General features: G+C 37.0%; 2 protein-coding genes across 5 annotated transcripts in view; one reads left to right on the top strand and one right to left on the bottom strand.

Moving 5' to 3' along the window:
* Window positions 1-11,502, bottom strand: part of LOC128657967 (RNA-binding protein with serine-rich domain 1) — a 45,514-nt gene extending 34,012 nt beyond the window's left edge. The window contains exons 1-4 of one of the 4 annotated variants that reach the window (XM_053712404.1): window positions 11,366-11,502; window positions 5,536-5,607; window positions 4,557-4,700; window positions 2,224-2,276 (exon numbers count right to left, since the gene is read on the bottom strand). In XM_053712404.1, coding sequence (XP_053568379.1) covers window positions 2,224-2,276; window positions 4,557-4,700; window positions 5,536-5,605 — 267 coding nt within the window. In that variant the 5' untranslated portion in view covers window positions 5,606-5,607; window positions 11,366-11,502. Of the gene's footprint in view, window positions 1-2,223; window positions 2,277-4,556; window positions 4,701-5,535; window positions 5,608-11,233 lie in introns of all 4 variants that reach the window. The other 3 variants (XM_053712405.1, XM_053712403.1, XM_053712406.1) reach the window with 3 other exon arrangements.
* A 159-nt stretch (window positions 11,503-11,661) lies between these two features.
* MRPL57 (mitochondrial ribosomal protein L57) overlaps window positions 11,662-26,592 on the top strand; it is a 35,439-nt gene continuing 20,508 nt past the window's right edge. The window contains exon 1 of the mRNA XM_053712407.1: window positions 11,662-11,811. The gene's annotated coding sequence lies outside the window, so the exon portion shown is untranslated. The remainder of the gene's footprint in view (window positions 11,812-26,592) is intronic.

Raw genomic sequence — 26,592 nt, 5'->3', positions numbered from 1 at the left:
GTGTCACTGAAGTGTGAACCCACAGCCCACTCTGTTCCCATCACTGCTCCACAAGTGAAGTAAAACACGGTTCTAATAAATGGTGCAAAGGTCAAATATACTTTACTACAAAATTTTATAGCTCAGAATTTCCCCATCTATTCCACAGACAATGGTTTTCATTTTATGCAGTTGGGTCCTGGCTAAATATTTCTCTATTTGGAAATGTATGCAGAAGGTGCAGAACAACCACCAATACACATGTACAGGATCTGGTAGCAGTTTCAACACATTGGAAAGTTAGATGGTTATGTGATCATCTTTGTATACATTGTTTTTTGATGAAAGATTGACTTTTAGGGTCCTGAAAAGTTTTTTTTTGTTCTTTTTTATAATTTGTTGTTTGATTTATCAAAAACTGAAACCTTTAAAGTAATGGTAAATCCTAGGTGATAGGAGTTACTAGTGCTACAAATAAAGGGGACTTTTAGCCATGTAGTATGCCGCAGAGCGCCTCAGGCCACCCACGGCAGAACACTATTTTGTTAATGAGGTGATGTTAGCCAATAGCGTGCTAGCTATACAGCATAATGCAAAATGGGCCGATCGGCTATTGGCTAAGTGGTGGAAATATCACCTCATTGAAATAAGTGTCCTGCGCGGCATACGTTGCAAGCACATAAAGGAACTTTCAGCATGAAGTATTTTATACTTATGACTGAAAGTCCCCTTTATTTGTATCACTAGTAAGTTCAAGTGTTTCAAAAACGCTAGGACTAACCATCACTCTAAGTGGCTCATGAATGAATAGAATTTAGAAAAGAAGAAATAATAAGGTAGATATTTGATATTGTTGTAGGAGGAATGTTTGTTAAAAAATAAAAATGGATCATCCACTACAAAGGAATAATAAAAATGTAAAGAAAGCCAACATCATAAACAAATGCAGTGCTTAAAGTGAATGTAAATTTTGATGCTAAAGTGCACGGTTTTTAAAAAATTTGATTAAAAACAGGGGCATTATAATTTATCAAAATTTACATTTCATTTGTGTTGTAAAAAAATACTTACCTTTAAAGCTTGACAGCCACTCCAGCTTCCTCTGCCCGTCGCAAAGCCTCTTCCCGAGTCTAAAATGAGGAATCCGGCTTCCTCCAATCAAGGCTTTCAAATCAGATACGGATTCCCCCGGGGGGGAGAACTGTGATTGGAGGATGACCGCTCTATCATTTCTGACGTCAGAAATGGCTTTGCAAAGACCGGGGGAAGCTGGAGCGGCTGTCAAGTTTAAAAGGGAAGTATTTTTTTTTTTTAACGAGTGAAATGTAAATTTTGATGAATTAAAGTGCCTCTGTTTTTAATCAAATTTTTAAAAACCAGGCACTTAAAGGGACAGTAAACCTTAAAAATAATGTTATATAATTCTGCACATAGTGCAGAATTATATAACATTATATTAGCCAAACTTTGTAAATCATAATATTGCCTTTTTATTTTGTAAAAATACAGCTGTTTTACAGACCCGCTCTCTGTACTCTGCTGAGCAGGTCTGTTGTTTTTACTGAGCGCATCGGGCCAGCTGTATAGTCACGGCCCAGCCCGACCGCGCCATTAGACACAGTGCAGCTCGCTCCTGCTCTGTCTGACAGCGGGAGCGAGCTGCACTGTGTCTAATGGCGCGGTCGGGCCGGGCCGTGACTATACAGCTGGCCTGATGCGCTCAGTAAAAACAACAGACCCTCTCAGCAGAGTACAGAGAGCGGGTCTGTAAAACAGCTGTATTTTTACAAAATAAAAAGGCAATATTATGATTTACAAAGTTTGGCTAATAAAATGTTATATAATTCTGCACTATGTGCAGAATTATATATTATTTTTAAGGTTTACTGTCCCTTTAAGCATCAAAATTTACATTCACTTTAAACAGCAGAGTTTAGAAAATGCATCAAGTGGTAGTTGCTATAATATACAATAACATTTCTTTGGTTATACCCTAACATAGTAGATGAGGTTGAAAAAAGACCAAAATGAGATATATTTGAATTGCTTAGCCAATGTGAAGACTATACAAGCAACAGCATACTAACTGTACACTTAAAGACTCACATACTGAAAAACAGATGCTACAAGTTTTCTACCAGTCCATATTTCATTACAGTTATTTGCCTGCAAAAGGCCTAGTTTCCATTGAAACACACAAAAAAAAAAAAAAAAAAAAAAAAAAAAAAAAAACACACACCTTACCTTTTTGTTTTGTTGTTCATTTTTTGATTTTATCGATTTTGACTTTGGCAAATCTTAAAAAAAAAAACAAAAAAAAAATAATCCGAATAGCACAGAGACCAATACATAGTTCATAATTGTACGATACACTCAAATCAAACAAACAATCTCAAGCCCAAATCTGGTTTATAGAAGAAAATAATTCAAATATAAATTTGTTAAAAAAGGACAGTAAAGCCCAAATTAAATGTTCATGGTTCAGATAGAGCAGGTAATTTTAAACAACTTTCCAATTTACTTCTATTATCAAATTTGCTTTATTCTCTTGGTATCTTTTGTTGAAAAGCATACATAGAAAGGAGCAGCAATGCATTACTGGGACTTAGCTTCTGATTGGTGGTTGCACATATGCCTCGTCATTAGCTCACCCAGTCTGTTCAGCTACCTCCTCCTTCGCACAAGCATACCAAGAGAATGAAGCAACTTTGATGACAGAAATAAATTGCAAAGTTATTTAAAATTGTATGCTCTACCTGAATCATAAAAGAAAAAAACATGGATTTCATGGCCCTTTTAAGTCTAAAGAATTGTATCAGATATATAATAAAATGCCTTTACCAAGGGACAAGAGGTTCTGCCGAGCACACAAGAGGAAATTTTGAAAGTGCGTTCTGACAAATGGAGTTTTGTAAGTAACACATGATTACATTAATTGCATGTGATTGGAATTATTTCCATTAGTTTTACACCAATGTCCTGATCAGAGACCAAATGTATTACACATGCATTATCTGCTTTTAAGTGTTATAATTCAAATGCCTAAATTATCTTGTAAATGCTGCCACCTTGTGGCACGATTGGTACTTTATAAACAAGCATTTTCTATTATTTTTGGTAGCACAACACACATCAATAAAAAAAAAAACTCAGAACACTCACACAAACTAATTAATTAAAAACCTTCAACTGTAAACAATGCTTTACACATGCTCTAGTCATTATGCAGGTGACCCAGTGGGGGTGGAAGTGCCGGTGTTCAGAATTTGCTACCTTTCAGTGCGCATGCTCTGTATTACGTAATCACACTCCACATATGTTAAAAAGGAATGTGTGGAATGTGATTATGTTATCAGAAGCATGCGCAGAGAGATAGCAAATTCTGACAAGGAAATAGTTGTGTCGGATTTTGCTGCAGCCAGGACATGCGTGCATGCACAGTTCAATCACTTGTCACGGTGGGCGATGAAAGTGTGTCCTGCTGTTGGACCATCTGGTTCTCAAAATAATGATCAATACATTACAATAAATATGTTATGTGAAATAATCCTCCATTTAGAAAATATAAATGTAAAAAAAGACAAAGGAACCAAATCATATATTAGTCATTTTGTTTCTCTGCCAATATTTTTGTGACATTGACAGGAAAACTGATCTGTACTACGAATAATATTTCAAAGTTCCTATTAATTTCTAGGAGAAATGGGCACACTTGCACACCACAGCTTAACATGTTATTGTGAATATCTGCCCAGGTTCCTGTATTTTCATTGTAATTTTTATTTATGTTTTATCAGGTTTTGTCACATTAAATTTGAAGTGTGCATACGCGCATGTCCTGGCCACAGCAAAATCCAACAACTATTTTCTTGTCAAAATGTGCTACCTCTCAGTGCACATGCTGCTGATTTACATAATCGCATTACACACATTACTTTTTAACATATGTGGAGTGTGATTTCGTAATACAGAGAGAGCATGCGCACTCAAAGGGACCAAATTCTGACAAGGTAGTAAAATCTGATAGAACCCCCGGCACAACATTAGAGCCCAAGCGGCTTACCACAAATAAGGGTTTTTATTTTATAATTAAACACAATGAAGTCAATAAAACACTGTAACGGAACTAGTTATAGGACTTACACACATTTCTTTTGTTATTTCGGTATGTATAAAAGAGCAAAATATTTTTTATTGTTTTTTTTGTGTGCACATTAAAGAATTCTTCCAGGACATCAATGTCACTTCGGTCACACTAGCCTCAATTCTCTATCCATCTTCGTTTTCTTCCCCATTAAATACTTGAGCACATCACTGATAGGTTCAGTATAGTTTAATGTGCTTGATTGTATATTTTAAACAGATTTGTTAAACCTATACTGTATGTATAAACCACAAAACAGACATAGTGTGCTCAAAAATATTGTGTTTCTAAATACAGAGCACTGGTGGCTTCCCCGTTCTTACAATGCTTTTAGTAATTGTAGCCTAAAAAAAACAAAAAAAAAAACAAAACACATGTGCATCTTGGTTTGAGTAAATGCTCTGTATACAAGAATCCTAAACCTCCCCCTTACCTCCTCTGCTACTGGAGCTACTGCGGCTACTGGAAGAAGAGGATGATCGAGAGGAGGAATAAGATGATGAAGAGGAACTTGAAGAGGACGATGATGTAGACGAGGATCGGCTTCTGCTGCGTTTCCTTTTCTTCTTTTCCCTTCCTTACATAAGAGTATTTGTGTAATAAAGAGATAACCCTGTGTTTTATTAACATCCACTTAAGATATTTTTAAAAACTTAATATTTATTAGAATTAAAAAATTGTGTGTTAAAAAACATTAACAAAACGAACACTAAAGTCATTGTTTATATATGTATGTGAAAAGGAATCACTGCATTGCAAATTATCTGCATACATGATACATTTTCTGAAGCATTTAAAACAGTAATTGTGTCTGTAAAACGTGTCATTTTGCAGTGTTGTTGTAAGATGTCTCTGAAATGTTGTTTATCTTTGTTCAATTAGGGTCAAAATGATCTGCCACCTAAAAAAAACTTGATGTACTCCTCATCCAGGAAAATGCTACTAAAGGAAAAAATACTTAAAAGGTGCATTAAAATAAAATAGATTTTTCTTAAAATGTATAAGAGTTAAGGGGAAAAAGTTAATTTATATGTGGCCTATGATTGACCAGAGCAAACAAAACAGAGCAAACAGGTAAACATATTTAAGCGTTCGCAACCCTTAAATGGACATTCCAGACAAAAATGAAATACATATGGGTGCCTTTCACTTTTTGCAATATTCCTGTATTAACAAAAATGGTTGTAGTAAAAGCTATAGCTGTTTGACGACTGTATTTAAGTATGCACTGTGCACTTCTATTAACAGTGATTTTTATGTAAAAAATTATTGGTGTACTGAAAGAGAAAAATAAAGTGACCTGTGGCCCATAGGATGTCTTATGAACATAAATGATAAAGCATATAAAAACTAATATTCTCAAAAACATAATTGCTGTCAGGTGTGAAGTGATAGGGATTAGAAAAGCAAACCTCTCTCCATTTTGTCTTCACAAGATGATGTGGACTTAGTCACTGACCTATCCCTATGTCGGTCTGCCATGCCTGCAATGGGTAAGAAAACACACAATTAGAAACTGCTCTCTTTGTTGAAAATATTTATGGTAGCAATTAGGGTTGCACCGATACTGATACTAGTATCGGTGCCGATACCAAGTATTTGCATGAGTACTTGTACTCGTGCAAATGCACCGAAACTTAAACCGATACCTCCAATTCCTACCCATACGCCATCTTGTGGCGTTTTTCAAACTGTATGTTCCCATTTCATTTTAAGCTGGAGTGGAGACTTAACTAAAAATTGTTCACTTCTGTTCTGCCAATACAAATTGCTGTTATTTGTATTAGTTTACGTCAGAGCAGTGCTTTAAAAGCTGCTACTTTACAGCTGGAAGCCTCTCATCTTGCACAATTATGCTCAAAATATACTGTACTGTACTTGGATACTCCTTCCTCAATATTATTTTCAGAATTAAATTATACGACTTTGTATTATGTACAAGTGTCAGATTAATCAGTTATATAGGCACCCTACAACCCAATTGCATCCAGTAATCGCCCCCTTAAATTGTAGCTTTCCAGTCCCAGCTGCTGCAGCTGTTATTTATTGTTATTATTAATATATGTTAATGTAATAATTTTATTTATAAACATGTTCTATGAACTTTGTGACAACAAGCACATAAAACTGTTTTATTATTTCAAAATGTCTTTTGAGATACAGTTCATAATTATAAAGAAGCGATCTTAAATCATTAGTCTGTATTGTGCTTGGTTAACTGTCATGACATTAAAAAAGTATCGGTAATTGGTATCGGTGAGTATTTGAAAAAAAGTATCGGTACTTTTACTCGGTCTTAAAAAAATGGTATCGGTGCAACCCTAGTAGCAATAAATTAGTTTAAATTACAACTACTACTTTCTAATATTCCATGTGCTTTTTTCACGTATCCTGGAAGGAAAAATCACTCAATCTTTATCCCTTAACTACAGATTAATGTACCCTCACTATTCTAAGACAAATTATTAAACAAACATGTATAGTGTGTAAAACTGCTCTTGGAACTTTACAGCCTCAGCATTCTACAACATATGACACAGCACACACTGCAAACCAGCCCTAAAAGATCAAGAATAAAAAGTCTACTAGTCAGATTGGCATCATGTGCATGGGGATGGCCACCTCTGCTTACTTAGGCATCAAGTGTGAGACGATTGGCCAATGAAATATAAAAAAAAAAAGGCTGAATAGCCTTTTTTAAACATACTTTCCAGTAATGTACTGAGGCTATACAACCCCAGCAGGCTATTGACCTCCACGCCTCTTTAACATGTATACCCTCAGGTATGAGTGTAATCCAGGAGTTGACAAAAGACAATGGTATTTGTATGGATATATGGGGAATAACCCAAAATGTTAGGAGCTGGGGTAAAGTTCTAGAACAAATTAGTCTCCCTGGCTCCTGGGTTTGTCTAGGTGTAAAAGTCTTGACTGCAGATAGCACTGACACAACAATCACTAATAAGGTGGATACATCAAGGGTTTGCAAACGTATGTAAGAGTCAGTAACCAGGAAATAATATTAAAGATATTTGAATAATAAAAAAATAAAAAATAATAATTGGAGACAGAAGAAAAAGAAAGAAAATTAAAAAGCAACAGCAAAGTCAAAATTAAACAAATTCAGAAAGAACATGCAATTTTAAACAAATTTACTTTTATCATCAAATTAGCTGCGTTCACTTGGTATCCTTTGTAAAAAAGCATACCTAGGAAAGCCCAGGAGAAGCAACATACTATTGGAAGGTATCTTCTGATGGATGGCTACACATACAACTCCGGAAAAAATTAAGAGACCACTGCAAACTTATCTGGTTTTACTATTTATAGGTATGTGAGTAAAATGAACATTTTTTGTTTTATTCTATAAACTACTGACATTCCTCCAAAATTCCAAATAAAAATATTGTCATTAAGAGCATTTATTTGCAGAAAATGATAAATAGTTAAAATAATAAAAAAATATGCAGTGTTTTCAGACCTCAGATAATGCAAAGAAAACAAGTTCATATTCATTTTTAAACAACACAATTGTAATGTTTTAATGTAACAAGAGTTCAGAAATCAATATTTGGTGGAATAACACTGATTTTCAATCACAGCTTTCATGCATCTTGGCGTGCTCTCCACCAGTCTCTCACATTGCTTTTGGGTGACTTTATGCCACTCCTGTGGCACAAAAATTCAAGCACATCGGCTTTCTTTAATAGCTTTTGACCATAGATCTTCCTCTTGATAACATTACACAGGTTTTCAATGGGGTTTAGGTCAAGGGATTGGGCTGGTCATGACAGGGTCTTGATCTGGTGGTCCTCCATCCACACCTCGATTCACCTGGCTGTGCGGCCCCTCAGAGTTCGGGAACATTGTCAAAGCCGAAGGAAGCAAGATTTCTTCCAGGATAACGCTGAATGAGGCTTGATTTTTTTAATGGTTAGACAGAGACCTGGAGAGGCTTTTTTTCAGCAGGACAATGCTCCATGCCACACAGCCAGGTCAATCAAGGTGTGGATGGAGGACCATTAGATCAAGACCGTGTCATGGCCAGCACAATCTCCAGACCTAAACCCAGTTGAAAACCTCTGGCAGGTGATCAAGAGGAAGATGAATGATCACAAGCCATCAAACAAAGCTGAGGTGCTTGAATTTTTGCACCAGAAGTAGGATAAAATTATCCAACAGCAATGTGAGAGACTGGTGGAGAGCACGCCAAGACGCATGAAAGCTGTGATTGATAATCAGGGTTATTCCACCAAATATTGATTTCTGAACTTGTTCCTTTAAAAAATTACTATTGTGTTTAAAATAAATATGAATTGGTTTTCTTTAAAATTTTCAAGGTCTGAAAACACTGCATCTTTTTTGTTGTTTTGACCAGTTATTTTCTGCAAATAAATGCTCTAAATAACAATATTTTTATTTGGAATTTGGGAGAAATGTCAGTAGTTCATAGAATAAAAAAATAAATATGTCCATTTTACTCAAACACTTACCTTTAATTGGAAAACTGATAATTTTGCGTGGTCTCAATTTTTTTCCAGAGCTGCATACCTCTTGTTATTGGCTCATCGAATGTATTCAGCTAGCAACCAGTAGGCTCTAAGTTATTGGCCCACTTTAAGGTCTGATCTAAGCAATAACTGTGCAAAAGCATAAAACAACTCATGAATAACTATAGCAATATTGTTTCATTATCTTTAATTAAAAGGGACAGTAAAGTCAAAATTAAACTGTAAAGATTCATATAGAGCATGCAGTTTTAATCAACTTTCCAAGCTACTTCTGGTATCAAATTTGCTTGTTTCTCTTAATATTCTTTTATGTAGAGTAAGCCTAGATTAGACTGATAGGAGCTTAGGAGCGTGTAAGCGTCTCTAGCTCTCTGCGGCAGCAGTGTTTGTAACTATGGGCTAGATTTATCAAAGGCTAGGCGAACTCTGTATGTGCTTCGCCTGTAACTGCGCCCCAGCTCGCCTCCGGAGAAGCGCACATGTGCGCCTGAATTTATAAAAAAAATAGACGTAACTTTGCACAGGCGAGCTGGGGCGTAATAATGATAAATTTTGCCTGTCGGAAACGGCATTTACTCCCTATTTATCACAGTACATCCCTATAAATATTTACGCCATGTTTTGATTATTAAAAAAAAAAAAAAAAAGGAGTTTAAATTAATATTTAGCTTCTATTTATATTATATAATGTTTCTGTGCTGTTTTTGACATATGTTGATAATTTAAGATCGCAAAAATAATTTTAATATATATATATATATATATATATATATCTCTGATGAAGCGCATGTGGGAAACGCGTCAGATCCAGTCCTGCACAATGTGACTGTGTCTTTCACTTGTCTGCTTATTAAATTACCCAATTTTGAAAAGAGTCTGCAGCTCCTCGTTTTTCTTTCTTCTAACTATATATATATATATATATATATATATATATATATATATATATATATATATATATATATATATATATATATATATAAAAACTGTTGGTACCCCTATGCGCCAGTGTATGCGCAAATTTCTGGCCATAACAGTCTCTTCTTGGCGCTGAGACTTTGAAAAATTAGTTAAAAGAAGAAAGTACTGCATCACAAGATGTAAAAGCATGTATTATAATGGTGTTCGCCTCAGTCTGCATGGCGAAATATGCAACACGCAATTGAAGCCGAAATTGCAGTTCCCTATTGGCGCAAAGTAATGATAAATAAGAAACTGGGCGTATTTGTAGGTCGGACTGTTAAATTACACCTATTACTAATGTAAATTGTAGCACTCGGGAGCGCGCCTGTGCGCCTAGGCGAATGCGCGCTGAGTGCGAAGAAGTTTCTTTCAGATTTGCGCAATTATAGGCGCAGAGTGCTTTAATGAATATGACGATCAGTTCGTATGAGCTATTTTGGACGGAATTAAAGGAGGATGGCTTTGATAAATCTAGCCCTATTTTATAACATTGCTATAAATGATGTTGCAAGCACTGCTGCCAGATGGCTAAAGACATGCATGCTCCTGAGCTCATCTAGGATTACTCTTTAACAATGGATACCAAAAGAACTAAAAAAAATTGATAAAGTAAACTGGAAAAAAAAAATTTCAAATAGTGTGCTCTATCCATTTGACTTTACTGTCCCTTTAAACATGCTATGGGGGCAATCTATTTATAGCCAATACTTTGCTCACTTGTTGTCGCCTGATGCTATAAATTATAGTACAACATTTCTTATTTAGCGACGAGCGTATTCCCTATGACAGAATGGAGGGTTTTAAATTGCCAGCCCCTGTAGATTGTTTCTATACAATTTTGCAACTTGAAAAAACTGCAGACAGCTTGTAGAACTAATAGAGCGCTTATTGACGTAACAGATTGAATACCTTTGGCGTGAAACACCATGAACCTATTTTGCTATTAACCCCACAATGCCAACATTAGTCTCCCCGCAACTACATTAACCTCTTTTATCCCTTACCCATGGATGGTCGCTGCATTAACCCTTTCCTTCCAGCAAATGATATCTCATTTGTCAGTGTAGCCTCTTAACCCATGCAATGCCAATATGTCACACTGCAAGAACTAGATTAACCCATTTTTCCATTATCTCTTGCTAGAACTACATTCCCCGACATAAACCCTTTACAGAAAGCAAATAAAGAATCATCTTCCTCCTTAGTCCTTGATTCATACAGCAGCCGCTATTCAACCCCTCACACATGTTAAGTAAAAGCCTCTACGCAAATACACACATTACATGCACACTACAGCCCCTAAACAAGCAGAAAACGGGTTAGGAACAGCAAAGGGCAAACAGTTATTTGAGGTCATTTGGATCTTTGTGTGTAATGGATAAAAAAAATGAATGGTGTAAGACACAACTGAAGGAATGACAGAGTGAACCTCACAGGGCACGATACTAGTTGTTCAACAAAACTGAAAGTAGGAAGGGGTTAACCACACGGGTGTTCATGCAGCCCTGTTACTCGGAACACTGCAGAAACGTTGTGTTAATACTAGTGGCAGCTCTGAAAATAATAATTAAAAAACGCTAAAATACAAAATTGGGCCAAACCGCTCATAATAAAATACGCTAAAATGAGAAATTACCTCATGTCCACGTTTTTTCAGGGACATAAGTGATACATTTAGAGAGATAAAATAAACTGTTGCCACCGTCAATAAACAGTTTGCAAGAGCTCACTTGTAGGTTCAGGGCTGTGAGGCATTAGTTCCTCTCACCTAACTTCCAGCAACCGACTCCGAATATAAAGAATCCACAAGTCACCGGTCTACAACACTGCACACTCCCACAACCGCCATGTCCCTACAGCTAGCGCTCGCCGCACGTCATTTCTGATGAGGGAAAATCTATGATAGTTTGTAACGTCTGCGACACCATGTTTGTTTCTGGAACTGACCTGCCCATACATTATTGCCTGATAAATTGACTGACAGCTACATCCTCTGAATTAAAATCACGTATACAACCATCATACACGCAAATATCTACATAAAATGTGAAATATTGCGTTGAAACTGTGTATTTACCATTAAAAAAATGGAGGACAAGTACTTCCGGTTTTGTTTTAGCGTGAAAGTCAAGACGTTATTACAATCGACATTAGTCGTGTCAGGAGCTCGGCTTCCCACGTTATAGAGGCGTCAGTAACATTGTTGTCTCAAAGGTGAGTTATGGACTCGGGTAGGTGTGCCAGGCAGATCATTCACCTGTTAGGTTATTATTGGTGGGTGACACTTCATGGATGATAATATAAGAGGGGTAGCTTGGTTCACATTTTTAAGTTCCTTTTGTCATAATGACCACCTTGTGAAACCTATATGGACATACGAGTCTAATTAAAAATAGCATATACTATAACCAATTATGAGGTTTATTCTTCAGATAAATGATGTTCTAAATTGTATACATTTTTCCTTAAAGGGACATAATACTCATGCTAAATCACTTGAAACTGATACAGTATAACTGTAAAAAGCTGACAGAAAAATATCACCTGAGCATCTCTATAGACGCGTTCGGTAAGGGCTCCGAGCGAACTGAGACTCGCTTGCCAGTGAGGCGCTGGGCGTTCCCTCACTGCTCTGATGACGTAAATCCCAGCGTGCTGGTAAAGCTGGGACTTTTCAGAGCAAGCTCAGGCGCTTGTAAACATGCAGGGCCGTCTTTAACACAGGGCAAGTGTGTTTGGGGCCACACACAGTCAGTCCTAATATTTTCACAGTCAAAAGTTATCTGCTTATATTTTTTTGTGAGAAACTGTGCCAGACCGTGCCGATGTCATGTGACATTCCAAGCTAGTGCCAAGTTCTGTTTTAGATGTGCACTGTACAGCACTGGATGCTAAGCCCTAGCTCAGCATCCAGCCAATCCCACTGCACCAGAAAAGGTCCTGCTGGGGTTACCACTGTTACCAGGTAACTGCTCTGGTGGTGGGGATTGTTTCTGGGTAGGGCTGACTATAGGCGCATGCAGCAGAAAGCTGGAGTTGCAGGCACGTGAGGATTTGAGCATCTGTGCAGCTGCACAAACTGCTCTCTTCAGTCTTGAAGCTGTGTGAGTCGTCTGTATCCATGCAGCCTTAGGCAGACAGCATCCAGTCTGCTGGTCCCCTTAGCCCTGCTCTTTCTGCTGTGGCTCTAAAATCAACTAACTGAATATTGTTAGGGGAACAGTGCTTTGTAGAAAGGTGTCAGTGGGAAGAATAAGTGAGTGTACACGTGCCCCTCCCCCATGCAGCATTGTCTAGTGCAGGATGAGAGGGAATTTGTTCCTAGCAAAGAAGTGATGTGCTGATACTTCATACATTAAGGTAAGGTTTATTTTTATAGTTTTTATTTCTCTCTGCCTCATATTTACAGCTTCTCATAGTAGTTCTACTGTTCCAGTCAGTAAACTTATATTTGTCTGCACCTCCATGCTTCCGCCTCAGTCTTTAGCTTTCTTTGCTCCTGTTGGCTGTCCTAAATCTCTTTAACAGGCTAACCTCACACCAGAATCACATTCAAAAGCATATTAAATTAATCCAGAGTGGAAGAATTTATATATTTATTTACTGATTAGCACTGCTTAGGTCCAGTTTCACATATTGCAATTTTTTTTAATGGATTAGCCCAGCAGTGGATGATCAACATTATAAAATAAATTGATTTAGTTGTTTTCTGGGATGTTGGGGTGGAGAGCGAAATTGCATGGGGGGGGGGGGGGCAAGAAAATGTTTGCCCAGGGTCCAGTCAATATTAAAGACGGCCCTGTAAACATGGCAGCCTCCACGAGCAACACGTGTGTGTATGTATGTATATTATTGTGTGTGTATATATATATATATATATGTTGCTCATGGAGGCTGCCATGTTTACAATAATGTAAAAAGTTAATCGTGTCTCTGCATTATTTATTTTCACGATTTGTGAAAGTATTATTAAATTATTATGGATTACACATATATAATTCATATGCGAGACGTTTCTATTTGCATTCAATATTTCTAATACTTAAAAAGTATTAGAAATATTGCATGCAAATAGAAGCGTCTCTGTACTTTGCATATCCCTTTGCGCATGCCTACTATTCTGTATTCTGTCAATGCGTGGTGACGTGGGACATTGCGATGGGAGAGTTTTGTCAAAGCTCCCTAACTGGTGACGTATCCACAGCGCCACGTCATCACCACTGCATATGTGCCGGTGCTGGGTCTAAGCGCTACCCGAACGCGGCCTAGGTAAAAAAGGAAGATATTTTACCTCACAATTTCCTTAGCTCACCAGAGTAAGTCTACATGAGGAAAAACACATGTGCAAAGTCCGTGTGTGTAGTTAGGCAAATGGATATAAATATGTCCAACGTATTCTGTATAGTCAGATAAAAGAGGTATAACACATTGCTCAGTATACACAGCAGAGAAGGGTAGGAATAAATGGACAGCGATATCAAAACCAGTCCTGACTCACCACTCCAAGGAAGGCTATTACGGCAATTCTCCGCACGGTAAGTGGGTATACAGCCACCATCCACTTCACACAGTCAGAGGACGTATTGCTCACCTCTATGGTGTAGACATCAGCTCCGTGGCAATACACCTTTCCACGAGGTCTGAGCGTTCTCTCCTCCTCTGCGTCTCCGGCCAGCATGTACCTTCTCAGCACTTCCGGGTGACGTCAGACGCTGTCCCTTCCAATTCGCTTGCGTAGTACTCCAAATGCTGTGTATACAACCTCTATTGACCGGACAAAAATCCAAAGCTGGGAATAATCTTGTTCCTTCACAGGATAGGAGGGCTCCTCTCCCTCCCAAAGTAGTAGAAAAAACGATCCAAAGAACAAAGGAGTATATATTAAAAAGTCAATTCTTTATTGTAAGATTAAAAAGTATGGGCATCAAAATAGGGGACTATGAGTACGGCTGAACCTTGCCAAAACGCGTAAGACCTGCTCTTTTCTTCCTTTACCCCTATTTTGATGCCCATACTTTTTAATCTTACAATAAAGAATTGACTTTTTAATATATACTCCTTTGTTCTTTGGATCGTTTTTTCTAAGTCTACATGAGTTATGCTTCTACTGCTGTCCAGCTGCAGGTAAAAAAAATGAAGAAATGAACTGCAGCCAATCAGCATCACCAGTGCTGAGGTCATGAACTCTTTTACTGTAATCTCATGAGATTTCACTTAACTCTCATGAGATTTCATAGTAAACTTTCTCAAAGGGACAGTCAACACCAGAATTTTTGTTGTTTTAAAAGATGTATATAATTATACACGTTTTACCTCTGTAATTACCTTGTATCTAAGCCTCAGCAGACTGCCCCCTTATTTCAGTTCTTTTGACAGACTTGCAGTTTAACCAATCACAGCTGTCGCCATGGTAAATTTACGTGCATGAGCTCAATGTTATCTATATGAAACACGTGAACTAATGCCCTCTAGTGGTGAAAAACTATCAAAATGCATTTAGATTAGAGGCGGCCTTCAAGGTCTATGAAATTAGCACATGAACCTCCTAGGTTTAGCTTTCAACTAAGAATACCAAGAGAACAAAGCACAATTGGTGATAAAAGTAAATTGGAAATTTGTTTAAAATTACATGCCCTATTTGAAACATGAGGTTTTTTTTTTTTGGACTTGACTGTCCCTTTAAACTGAATAGGGAAACAACATGAGTGTGCACAAGGCCCCACTCCCTTGCCTGTCCTGGGACAGACATACTAATTTGCTGCTTAAAGTCCTTTGCAATGGGGTTTGAATACTTTTGAGGTAAAATATCTTTCTTTTTTACATAGAGATGTTCAGGTGATATTTTCTAGTCAGCTTTTTACAGCTATGCTGCATCACTTTCAAGTGTTTCAACATTTGGCCCTGTCGTTAACGTGAATGTCAAGTTACTAATAGTGCCCCACGGAATAGGATAGACTTTTAAAAATTAACAAGGGTAAATGTCAGGTTTCTGTGATGTAAAAAATGAGACAAAGATAAATCATTTCAGAACTTTTTCCACCTTTAATGTGACCTATAAACTGTACAACTCAATTGAAAAATAAACTGAAATCTTTTAGGCAAAGGGAAATAAAAAACTAAAATAATATGGTTGCATAAGTGCAAACTCCCTTAAACTAATACTTTATTGAAGCACCTTTTGATTTTATTACAGCACTCAGACTTTTTGGGTATGGGTTTTTCAGCATGGCACATTTTGACTTGGCAAGATTTGCCCACTCTTCTTTGCAAAAACACTCTAAATCTGTCAGAATGCAAGGGCATCTCCTGTGCACAGCCCTCTTCAGATCACCCCACAGATTTTGAATTTGATTCAGGTCTGGGCTCTGGCTGGGCCATCACAAAACATTCATCTTCTTCTGGTGGAGCCATTCTTTTGTTGATTTGGATGTATGCTTTGGGTCGTTCTCATGCTGAAAGATGAAGTTCCTCTTCATGTTCAGCTTTCTAGCAAAAGCCTGAAGGTTTTGTGCCAATATTGTCTGGTATTTGGAACTGTTCATTATTCCCTCTACCTTGACTAAGGCCCCAGTTCCAGCTGAAGAAAAACAGCCCCAAAGCATGATGCTGACACCACCATGCTTCACTGTGGGTATGGTGTTCTTTTGGTGATATGCAGTGTTGTTTTTGCGCCAAACATATCTTTTGGAATTATGGCCAAAAAGTTCAACCTTGGTTTCATCAGACCAGAACACCTTTTGCAACATGCTTTTGGGAAACTTCCGATGTGTTTTCACAAAATTTAGCCGGGCTTGGATGTTTTTGTTTTTTTTTGTAAGAAAAGCCTTCCGTCTTGCCACTCTACCCCATAGCCCAGGCATATGAAGAATACCGGCGATTGTTGTCACATGTACCACACAGCCAGTACTTGCCAAATATCCCTGCAGCTCCTTTAATGTTGCTGTAGGCCTCTTGGCAGCCTCCCAGACCAGTTTTCTTCTCGTCTTTTCATCAATTTTGGAGGGACATCCAGTTAATGGTAATGTCACTGTTGCACCATATTTTCTTCACTTGATGATGACTGTGTTCCATGGTATATCTAATGCCTTGGAAATTCTTTTGTACCCTTCTCCTGACTGATACCTTTTAACAATGAGATCCCTCTGATGCTTTAGAAGCTCTATGCAGGCCATGGCTTTTGCTGTAGGATGCGACTAACAAAATGTCAGGAAAGACCTACTAGAACAGCTGAACTTTATTTGGGGTTAATCAGAGGCACTTTAAATGACAGGTGTGTGCTGACTCCTATTTAACATGATTTTGAGTGTGATTGCTTAATTCTGAACACAGCTACATCCCCAGTTATAAAAGGGTGTTCACACTTATGCAACCATATTATTTTATTTCCCTTTACCTAAAAAATTTCAGTTTGTTTTTCATTTGAGTTGTACAGTTTATAGGTCACATTAAAGGTGGAAAAAGTTCTGAAATTATTTATCTTTGTCTCATTTTTTTACATCATAGAAACCTGACATTTTAACAGGGGTGTGTAGACTTTTTATATCCACTGTATATACACACATACAACATATATACACACATACAACACATATATATATATATATATATATATATATATATATATATATACACACACACAGATGGTCCTCGTTTTACAATGGTTCAATTTACACCGTTTCAGAATAACAACCTTTTTTTTCCAGTCATGTGACTGCTATTGAAAAGCATTGAGAAGCAGTGCATTTATTAAAATAGCCAGTAGGTGGAGCTGTCCGCTTGTGTTGCAGCAAAGCCAAGCAAGCTGAAATTAATCAGTTTAACCAGACCTGAGCTATCGAGTAGATTTAAAAGGAACAATATCTTCCTGTCTATAAATCAGTCTAGTTTGGAATGCATAGAAAGAACTGTTTGCAGAAAAATGCAAGTGAAGTCTGTTGTGTGATTATTTTATTAGGTTTATAATGCTGTTTAGCAAATGTTTTTGTTCATTTAACTTAGTTTAATTATATATTCTATGTTGTGTTATTATTTTATTAGGTTTATAATGCTGTTCTCCATGTAAAGTCTTCATTTCAAAGCTTTAAAAATAAAATATTAGGTGTTACTTATGACAGTTTTGAGAGGGGCCTGGAACCTATCTCCCTCACTTCCCATTGACTTACATTATAAACTGGGTTTCAACTTACAACGGTTTTGATTTACAACCATTCCTTCTGGAACCTAACCCCGGCGTAAACTGAGGGATATATATATATATATATATATATATATATATATATATATATATAATCGGTCAGTGGTCGACAAATCTGTTTACAAATTAGGAGCCAGACAGAGTTAATTGTATATGGAGAATAACTCAAAAAGTTAGGAGCCAGGGATAAAATTCTAGGAGCCGGTGGCTCCCTGGGTTTGTCGAGCCCTGATATATATATATATATATATATATATATATATATATATATATATATATATATATATATATATATATATATATATATATATATATATATATATATATATATAGTTGGCTCCTACACTCCCTGACTTACCTTTCCTGCAATGTACTTTTACCCTTTACCGCACTGCAGTTCAGGAAGTGGAAGGAAATTGAAAAGAGAGGAACGTAGCAAATATTTACATTGAGATAGAATGGAACAGTGACACCTTCAGGCAGAAATTAAAAGTGCAGGCAACATTTTTTTTTTAACTGCCACTGCCGTTCTTTCTGCAGAGACCCTTCAGTTTCTGCGATAAGAACGCAGATCGCATAGTGCTCTGCCTTGGGGATTCCCATTGATATAGGATTTACCTATTTCAAGCATGTGCACAATTTACACATACGCTGTAAAGCTCATTGGGGGATTCCCTATAACCTAACTGTAAACAGTGATTCCGAACACATTTTCAAAACCACTGTTTGCAAGTTACTGATACAGGCAATAGCTGCATCAAGTTGTCTATGTGAAAAAGTTTAAAAAGTAATTTATAATCGGTATTAAAATTATACCATAGCCGTTAAAAGTGCAAAATATGGATCATTGGCATAATAGTAATTTCTTTCATGTAATTAGCAAGAGTCCATGAGCTAGTGACGTATGGGATATACATTCCTACCAGGAGGGGCAAAGTTTCCCAAACCTCAAAATGCCTATAAATACACCCCTCACCACACCCACAAATCAGTTTTGCAAACTTTGCCTCCTGTGGAGGTGGTGAAGTAAGTTTGTGCTAGATTCTATGTTGATATGCGCTCCGCAGCAGGTTGGAGCCCGGTTTTCCTCTCAGCGTGCAGTGAATGTCAGAGGGATGTGAAGAGAGTATTGCCTTTTTGAATTCAATGATCTCCTTCTACGGGGTCTATTTCATAGGTTCTCTGTTATCGGTCGTAGAGATTCATCTCTTACCTCCCTTTTGAGATCGACGTTATACTCTTATATATATACCATTACCTCTACTGATTCTCGTTTCAGTACTGGTTTGGCTTTCTACTACATGTAGATGAGTGTCCTGGGGTAAGTAAGTCTTATTTTCTGTGACACTCTAAGCTATGGTTGGGCACTTTTATATAAAGTTCTAAATATATGTGTTTAAACATTTATTTGCCTTGATTCAGGATGTTCAACGTTCCTTATTTTCAGACAGTCAGTTTCATATTTGGGATAATGCATATGGATAATCAATTTTTTCTTACCTTAAAATTTGACTTTTTTTCCTGTGGGCTGTTAGGCTCGCGGGGGCTGAAAATGCTTCATTTTATTGCGTCATTCTTGGCGCAGACTTTCTTGGCGCAAAAATTTTCTTGTCATTTCCGGCGTCATACGTGTCGCCGGAAGTTGCGTCATTTTTTGACGTTTTTTGCGCCAAAAAATGTCGGCGTTACTGGATGTGGCGCCATTTTTGGCGCCAAAAGCATTTAGGCGCCAAATAATGTGGGCGGCTTTTTTGGCGCTAAAAATTTTTGAGCGTCATTGTTGTCTCCACAATATTTAAGTCTCATTATTTATTGCTTCTGGTTGCTAGAAGCTTGTTCATTGGCATTTTTTTCCCATTCCTGAAACTGTCATTTAAGGAATTTGATCAATTTTGCTTTATATGTTGTTTTTTTCTATTACATATTGCAAGATGTCTCAATTGGACTCTGAATCAGAAGCCACTTTTGGAAAAACGCTTAACTGAGTTTCAGTTCTACCAAAGCTAAGTTCATTTATTTTAAATGCTATAAATGTTTATCTTTAGCTATGGTTTGTAATAAGATATTTTGTTATACTTTTACATGCGGAATCCATTAGTATTTATGCTTTATATATTTTCTTTTCTTACAAGAAATATTTAGAAGACTTATAAGAAATATTTTTCTGATTCTATGTTAAAGGCTTTGTCTGACTTCGTGCCTTCTAATAACATTTTTAGGTCTTTTTCACTTCTTTTTTAATTATTGAAGTTTTAAATGACCAACAACATACTAATTTATCCTTCTCTGATGATGGTTTTTTTCAGAAATTTTCTTCATCAGATATTGACACTAACAAATCTACTTTTTTATTATTCTTCAATTATTAAAGTACATTTGTTCTTTGTTGAAAAGGTGTTGATCATTTTGGATATTAAGGTAACTAGTTCTTTAAGACTAGCTGACATCATTTCTGCCTATTTATTTCTTTAGAGGTTTTCTTTCCAATTCCCTGTACTAGGGAATGGAATAGGCTGAGAATTTTCTTTTATTCCTTTTTCAAAAAGGTTTTAAACTATATTCTTTGCCAGCAGTTAAACTTAATTTGGAGGGTTCTCCAATTTATTGGGGCTATCTCTAATTCTACTAATTATGCTATTGTTTCTATAGCAAAATAGTATTTATTTTCCTTTAGATAGCTGTATCTTATTTATGGAAAATTATTTAGTTTCAGGCTTGGTCCTGTGATTTATTTGGATATTGCAATTGCTTTATTTTCTGTTTACTTTAAGATCAAGTATCAGATTATGATTTATTTTAGCATTGTTTAAGGGACAACATTTACTAGACTAGGTGCTGTTGCATTTGTCTTGTTGTTTTGCATTTATTGATTATGCAAGTCCACTGTATTGGCTGGTCCTTTAAACTGAACTATCATGCTAATAATTTCATTTGTGTCTTCATTTTATTGAATATTTTCGCAAATGAGGGTTAATCTATGTCTTTAGCTTTTTTAGCTAAAGAATTTTGTGATTTAAAAAAAAAAAAAAAATCCATATTTCCTTTGTTCTAAGATAATCAATTATTTGTTTTATAATTGGATTTAATTCTTAACTGTTACTCTGGGCTTCAAGGTTGAGTTCTAAGACTTAAACTTTAAGCTTATACTAGTTTGGTTGTTCTTATTAAGGAACGAATCCCTATCAGACAAGGGATAATGTTATTGGGTTCCGTCTATCGGTACCTTTAGTCTCTATTATTTCCTTCAGTTGCTATATATGCATAGAAGTTTTAGATCTTATGACCACAGCATTGGATTCAATTCCCTTTGCTCATTTTCTCTAGAAAGAACCTTCCAGTCTTTTATAAGTGTTGTTTCTTCAAGAACATGGTTGGAGGATCAATTTACCTTAAAGTTCGTTTGATTCCTCAGACAAGGGTAACCTTTTTAGGTTTCCTGATAGATTCAGTGTTCTTGATTCTGTCTCTGACGGACAAGAGGCGTCTGAAATTGGTTTCAGCTTATCCAAACCTTCAGTCTCAATCATTCCCTTCGGTAGTCTTATGCATGGAAATTCTAGGTCTTATGACTGCTGCATTGGACGCGATTCCCTTTGCTCGTTTTTACATGCGACCTCTTCAGCTCTGTATGCTGAACTAGTGGTGCAGGGATTTTACAAAGATATCTCAATTATTATCTTTAAAACCGATTGTTCGACACTCTCTGTCGTGGTGGACAGATCACCATCGTATAGTTCAGGGGGCTTCTTTTTGTTCCTCCAACCTAGACTATGATCAACAGATGCAAATCTGACAGGTTGGGGAGCTGTATGGGGGTTTCTGACAGCACAAGGGGTTTGGGAATCTCAGGAGGTGAGATTACCAATCAACATTTTTGGAACTCCGTGCAATTTTCAGAGCTCTTCAGTCATGGCCTCTTCTAAAGAGAGAATCGTTCATTTGTTTTCAGACAGACAATGTCACAACTGTAGCATACATCAATCATCAAGGAGGGACTCACAGTCCTCTGGCTATGAAAGAAGTATCTCGGATACTGCTATGGGCGGAATCCAGCTCCTGTCTAGTTTCTGCGGTTCATATCCCAGGTATAGACAATTGGGAAGCGGATTATCTCAGTCGCCAAACGTTACATCCGGGCGAATGGTCTCTTCACCCAGAGGTATTTCTTCAGATTGTTCAATATGGGGACTTCCAGAAATAGATCTGATGGCTTCTCATCTAAACAAGAAACTTCCTAGGTATCTGTCCAGATCCAGGGATCCTCAAGCGGAAGCAGTGGATGCATTGTCACTTCCTTGGAAGTATCATCCTGCCTATATCTTTCCGCCTCTAGTTCTTCTTCCAAGAGTAATCTCCTAGATTCTGAAGGAATGCTCGTTTGTTCTGCTGGTGGCTCCAGCATGGCCTCACAGGTTTTGGTATGCGGATTTTGTCTGGATGGCCTCTTGCCAACCGTGGACTCTTCCGTTGAGACCAGACCTTCTGTCGCAAGGTCCTTTTTTTCCATCAGGATCTCAGATCCTTAAATTTAAAGGTATGGAGATTGAACGTTTGATTCTTAGTCAAAGAGGTTTCTCTGACTCTGTGATTAATACTATGTTACAGGCTCGTAAATCTGTATCTAGGGAGATATATTATAGAGTCTGGCAGACTTATATTTCTTGGTGTCTTTCTCATCATTTTTCCTGGCATTCTTTTAGAATTCCGAGAATTTTTTCAGTTTCTTCAGGATGGTTTGGATAAAGGTTTGTCTGCAAGTTCCTTGAAAGGACAAATCTCTGCTCTTTCTGTTCTTTTTCACAGAAAGATTGCTAATCTTCCTGATATTCTTTGTTTTGTACAAGCTTTGGTTCGTATAAAACCTGTCATTAGGTCAATTTCTCCTCCTTGGTTCTGGGGGCTCTTCAAGCTCCTCCGTTTGAACCTATGCATTCATTGGACATTAATTACTTTCTTGGAAAGTTTTGTTTCTTTTGACCATCTCTTCTGCTAGAAGAGTTTCTGAAATATCTGCTCTTTCTTGTGAGTCTCCTTTTCTGATTTTTCATCAGGATAAGGCGGTGTTGCGAACTTCTTTTAAATTTTTACCAAAGGTTGTGAATTTTAACAACATTAGTAGAGAAATTGTGGTTCCTTCATTATGTCCTAATCCTAAGAATTCTAAGGAGAGATCATTGCATTCTTTGAATGTAGTTAGAGCTTTGAAATATTATGTTGAAGCTACTAAGAGTTTCCGAAAGACTTCTAGTCTATTTGTTATCTTTTCTGGTTCTAGGAAAGGTCAGAAGGCATCTGCCATTTCTTTGGCATCTTGGTTGAAATCTTTATTTCATCATGCTTTTGTCGAGTCGGGTAAAACTCCGCCTTAAAGGATTACAGCTCATTCTACTAGTTAAGTTTCTACTTCCTGGGCGTTTAGGAATGAAGCTTCGGTTGATCAGATTTGCAAAGCAGTAACTTGGTCTTCTTTACATACTTTTACTAAATTCTACCATTTTGATGTGTTTCTTCTTCTGAAGCAGTTTTTGGTAGAAAAGTACTTCAGGCAGTTGTTTCAGTTTGATTCTTCTGCCTATAATTTCAGTTTTTTTCATTATAAGATTTAAACTTTATTTTGGGTGTGGATTATTTTTCAGCGGAATTGGCTGTCTTTATTTTATCCCTCCCTCTCTAGTGACTCTTGCGTGGAAAGATCCACATCTTGGGTAGTCATTATCCCATACGTCACTAGCTCATGGACTCTTGCTAATTACATGAAAGAAAACATAATTTATGTAAGAACTTACCTGATAAATTTATTTCTTTCATATTAGCAAGAGTCCATGAGGCCCACCCCTTTTTTGTGGTGGTTATGATTTTTTTGTATAAAGCACAATTATTCCAATTCCTTATTTTTTATGCTTTCGCACTTTTTTCTTGTCACCCCACTTCTTGGCTATGCGTTAAACTGATTTGTGGGTGTGGTGAGGGGTGTATTTATAGGCATTTTGAGGTTTGGGAAACTTTGCCCCTCCTGGTAGGAATGTATATCCCATACGTCACTAGCTCATGGACTCTTGCTAATATGAAAGAAATGAATTTATCAGGTAAGTTCTTACATAAATTATGTTTTTAACACCCAAACAAAACCGGTAAATTTCATTATATAAGTAATCAACAACAACGTTTGCAGTTACCTTCAGATTATTTGTAATAATCACATTGTTATGCGCTGTAAGACGCTCCTCTCTGCTCTCCTAGTGAACAATTAATGCTCGTCATTCATCGTTTACAATGGTGTGGCCGGAGATGATTTGTCCTTCCTAATTTTAATCTCTGTCTCTGGAGTGCACATTGAAAACTATGTGGAGAGCGGTTGGGACTGCTGCTGTCTACGTCACAGCCTAGCCGATAGAGGAAATGAAGGGGGCGGATGAACAGACTATAAAGAGAAAGATTATAAATCTTTGATTAATACATAAATACAGTGGATATAAAAAGTCTACACACCCCTGTTAAAATGTCAGGTTTCTGAGATGTAAAAACATTAGACAAAGATAAATCATTTCAGAACTTTTTCCACCTTCATTGTGACCTATAAACTACACAACTCAATTGAAAAACAAACTGAAATTTTTAAGGTGGAGGGAAGTAAACAAAAAAAAAACCTAAAATAATGTGGTTGCATAAGTGTGCACACCCTCTTATAACTAGGGATGTAGCTGTGTTCAGAATTAAGCAATCACATTCAAAACCATGTTAAATGAGTCATCACACACCTGCCATAATTTAAAGTGCCTCTGATTAACCCTGAATAAAGTTCAGCTGTTCTAGTAGGTCTTTCCTGACATTTTCTTAGTCGCGTCCTACACAAAAGCAATGGTCCGCAGAGAGCTTTCAAAGCATCAGAGGGATCTCATTGTTAAAAGGTATCAGTCAGGAGAAGGGTACAAAAGAAATTCCAAGGCATTAGATATACCATGGAACACAGTGAAGACGGTCATCATCAAGTGGAGAACATATGGCACAACAGTGACATTACCAAGAACTGGACGTCCCTCCAAAATTGATTAAAAAGACGAGAAGATAACTGGTCTGGGAGGCTACCAAGAGGCCTACATCAACATTAAAGGAGCTGCAGGAATATCTGGCAAGTACTGGCTGTGTAGTACATGTGACAACAATCTCCCGTATTCTTCATATGTTTGGGCTTTCGGGTAGACAAGGTAGACAAAAGCCTTTTCTTACGAAGAAAAACATCCAAGCCCAGCTAAATTGAGCAAAAACACATCTGTATTCTCCCAAAAGCATGTGTGTTATGGTCTGATGAAACCAAGGTTTTGAACTCTTTGGCAATAATTCCAAAAGATATATGTTTGGTGCAAAAAAAACACTGCACATCACCAAAAGAACACCATACCCACAGTGAAGCATGGTGGTGGCAGCATCATGCTTTGGGGGTGTTTTTCTTCAGCTGGAACTGGGTCCTTGTTCAAGGTAGAGGGAATTATGAACAGTTCCAAATACCAGTCAATATTGGCACAAAACCTTCAGGCTTCTGCTAGAAAGCTGAACATGAAGAGGAACTTCATCTTTCAGCATGACAACGACCCAAAGCATACATTCAAATCAACAAAGGAATGGCTTCACCAGAAGAAGATTAAAGTTTTGGAATGGCCCAGCCAGAGCCCAGACCTGAATCCAATCGAAAATCTGTGGGTTGATCTGAAGAGGGCTGTGCACAGGAGATGCCCTCACAATCTGACAGATTTGCAGTGTTTTTGCCAAGTCAAGATGTGCCATGCTGATAAACTCATACCCAAAAAGACTGAGTGCTATAATAAAATCAAAAGTCGCTTAAACAAAGTATTAGTTTAAGGGTATGTCAAACATAAATGACATATGCAGTTGTGCTTTACCATCACTTTAAAGGGACAGGAAACCTCACAATTTTCTTTCATGATTTGAATAGAACTTATAATGTTAAACAACTTTCTAATTGACTTCTATTTCCCGATTTTCTTCATTATCTTGTTATCGTTTGCTGAAGGAACATCATTGCATTACTGGCAGCTAACTGAACACATCTAGTTAGTCAATCACAAGAGACAAATGTGTGCAGGCGCCAATCAGCAGCAGCTCCCACTAGTGTATGATACGTGCTTATTCTTTTTCAACAATGGATACCAAGAGAACGAAGCACATTTGTAAATAGAAGTGAATTTGAAAGTGTCTTAAAATTACATAATCTATCAAGATAGTGTGTTTACTTTTGACTTCCCTATCCCTTTCAGTTAAAAAGTGAAATCCTTTTTAAAATTATGAAAAATGTATATCTCAAAGGCATAAGTATAAGCCTCTGCTTTAGTATTTTTTTTATTACTACAATAAAATAGACTATTTTATATACCTTAAAATTGAAGCAAATGTGCAATATACTTCCATTAGCAAAAATGCATCTAGTAAAAGTAATTGATTTTCAGTGGCGTATTCAAGCTCAGATAGCTGGTGGTGGTTTATAATGTGCCTGTGAAGACTTAAAGGTACACGAACCCCAAACATTTTATTTCCTGATTCAGACAGAGCATACCATTTAAAAAAAAAAAAAAAAAAGTTTGCAGTTGACTTTAATTATCAAATTCACTTCATTCTCACAATATTCTTTGTTAAAGAGATGTCTAAATAGTACTGTGCACATATCTGGAGCAGTTTCCTACTGTTATTGCAAATGTATAACACAGTTATAAAACTGCTGCCATAACTCATTAACAGTGGTATATTTAGGTTTTGTGCTGCCCTAGGCATTCACAATTCAGTAACCC

Source organism: Bombina bombina, chromosome 4 (assembly GCF_027579735.1).
Source record: "Bombina bombina isolate aBomBom1 chromosome 4, aBomBom1.pri, whole genome shotgun sequence".
Lineage (NCBI taxonomy): Eukaryota > Metazoa > Chordata > Amphibia > Anura > Bombinatoridae > Bombina > Bombina bombina.
The sequence above is the reverse complement of the archived record's forward strand: the minus strand, read 5'-3'. Positions and strand labels throughout refer to the sequence as shown.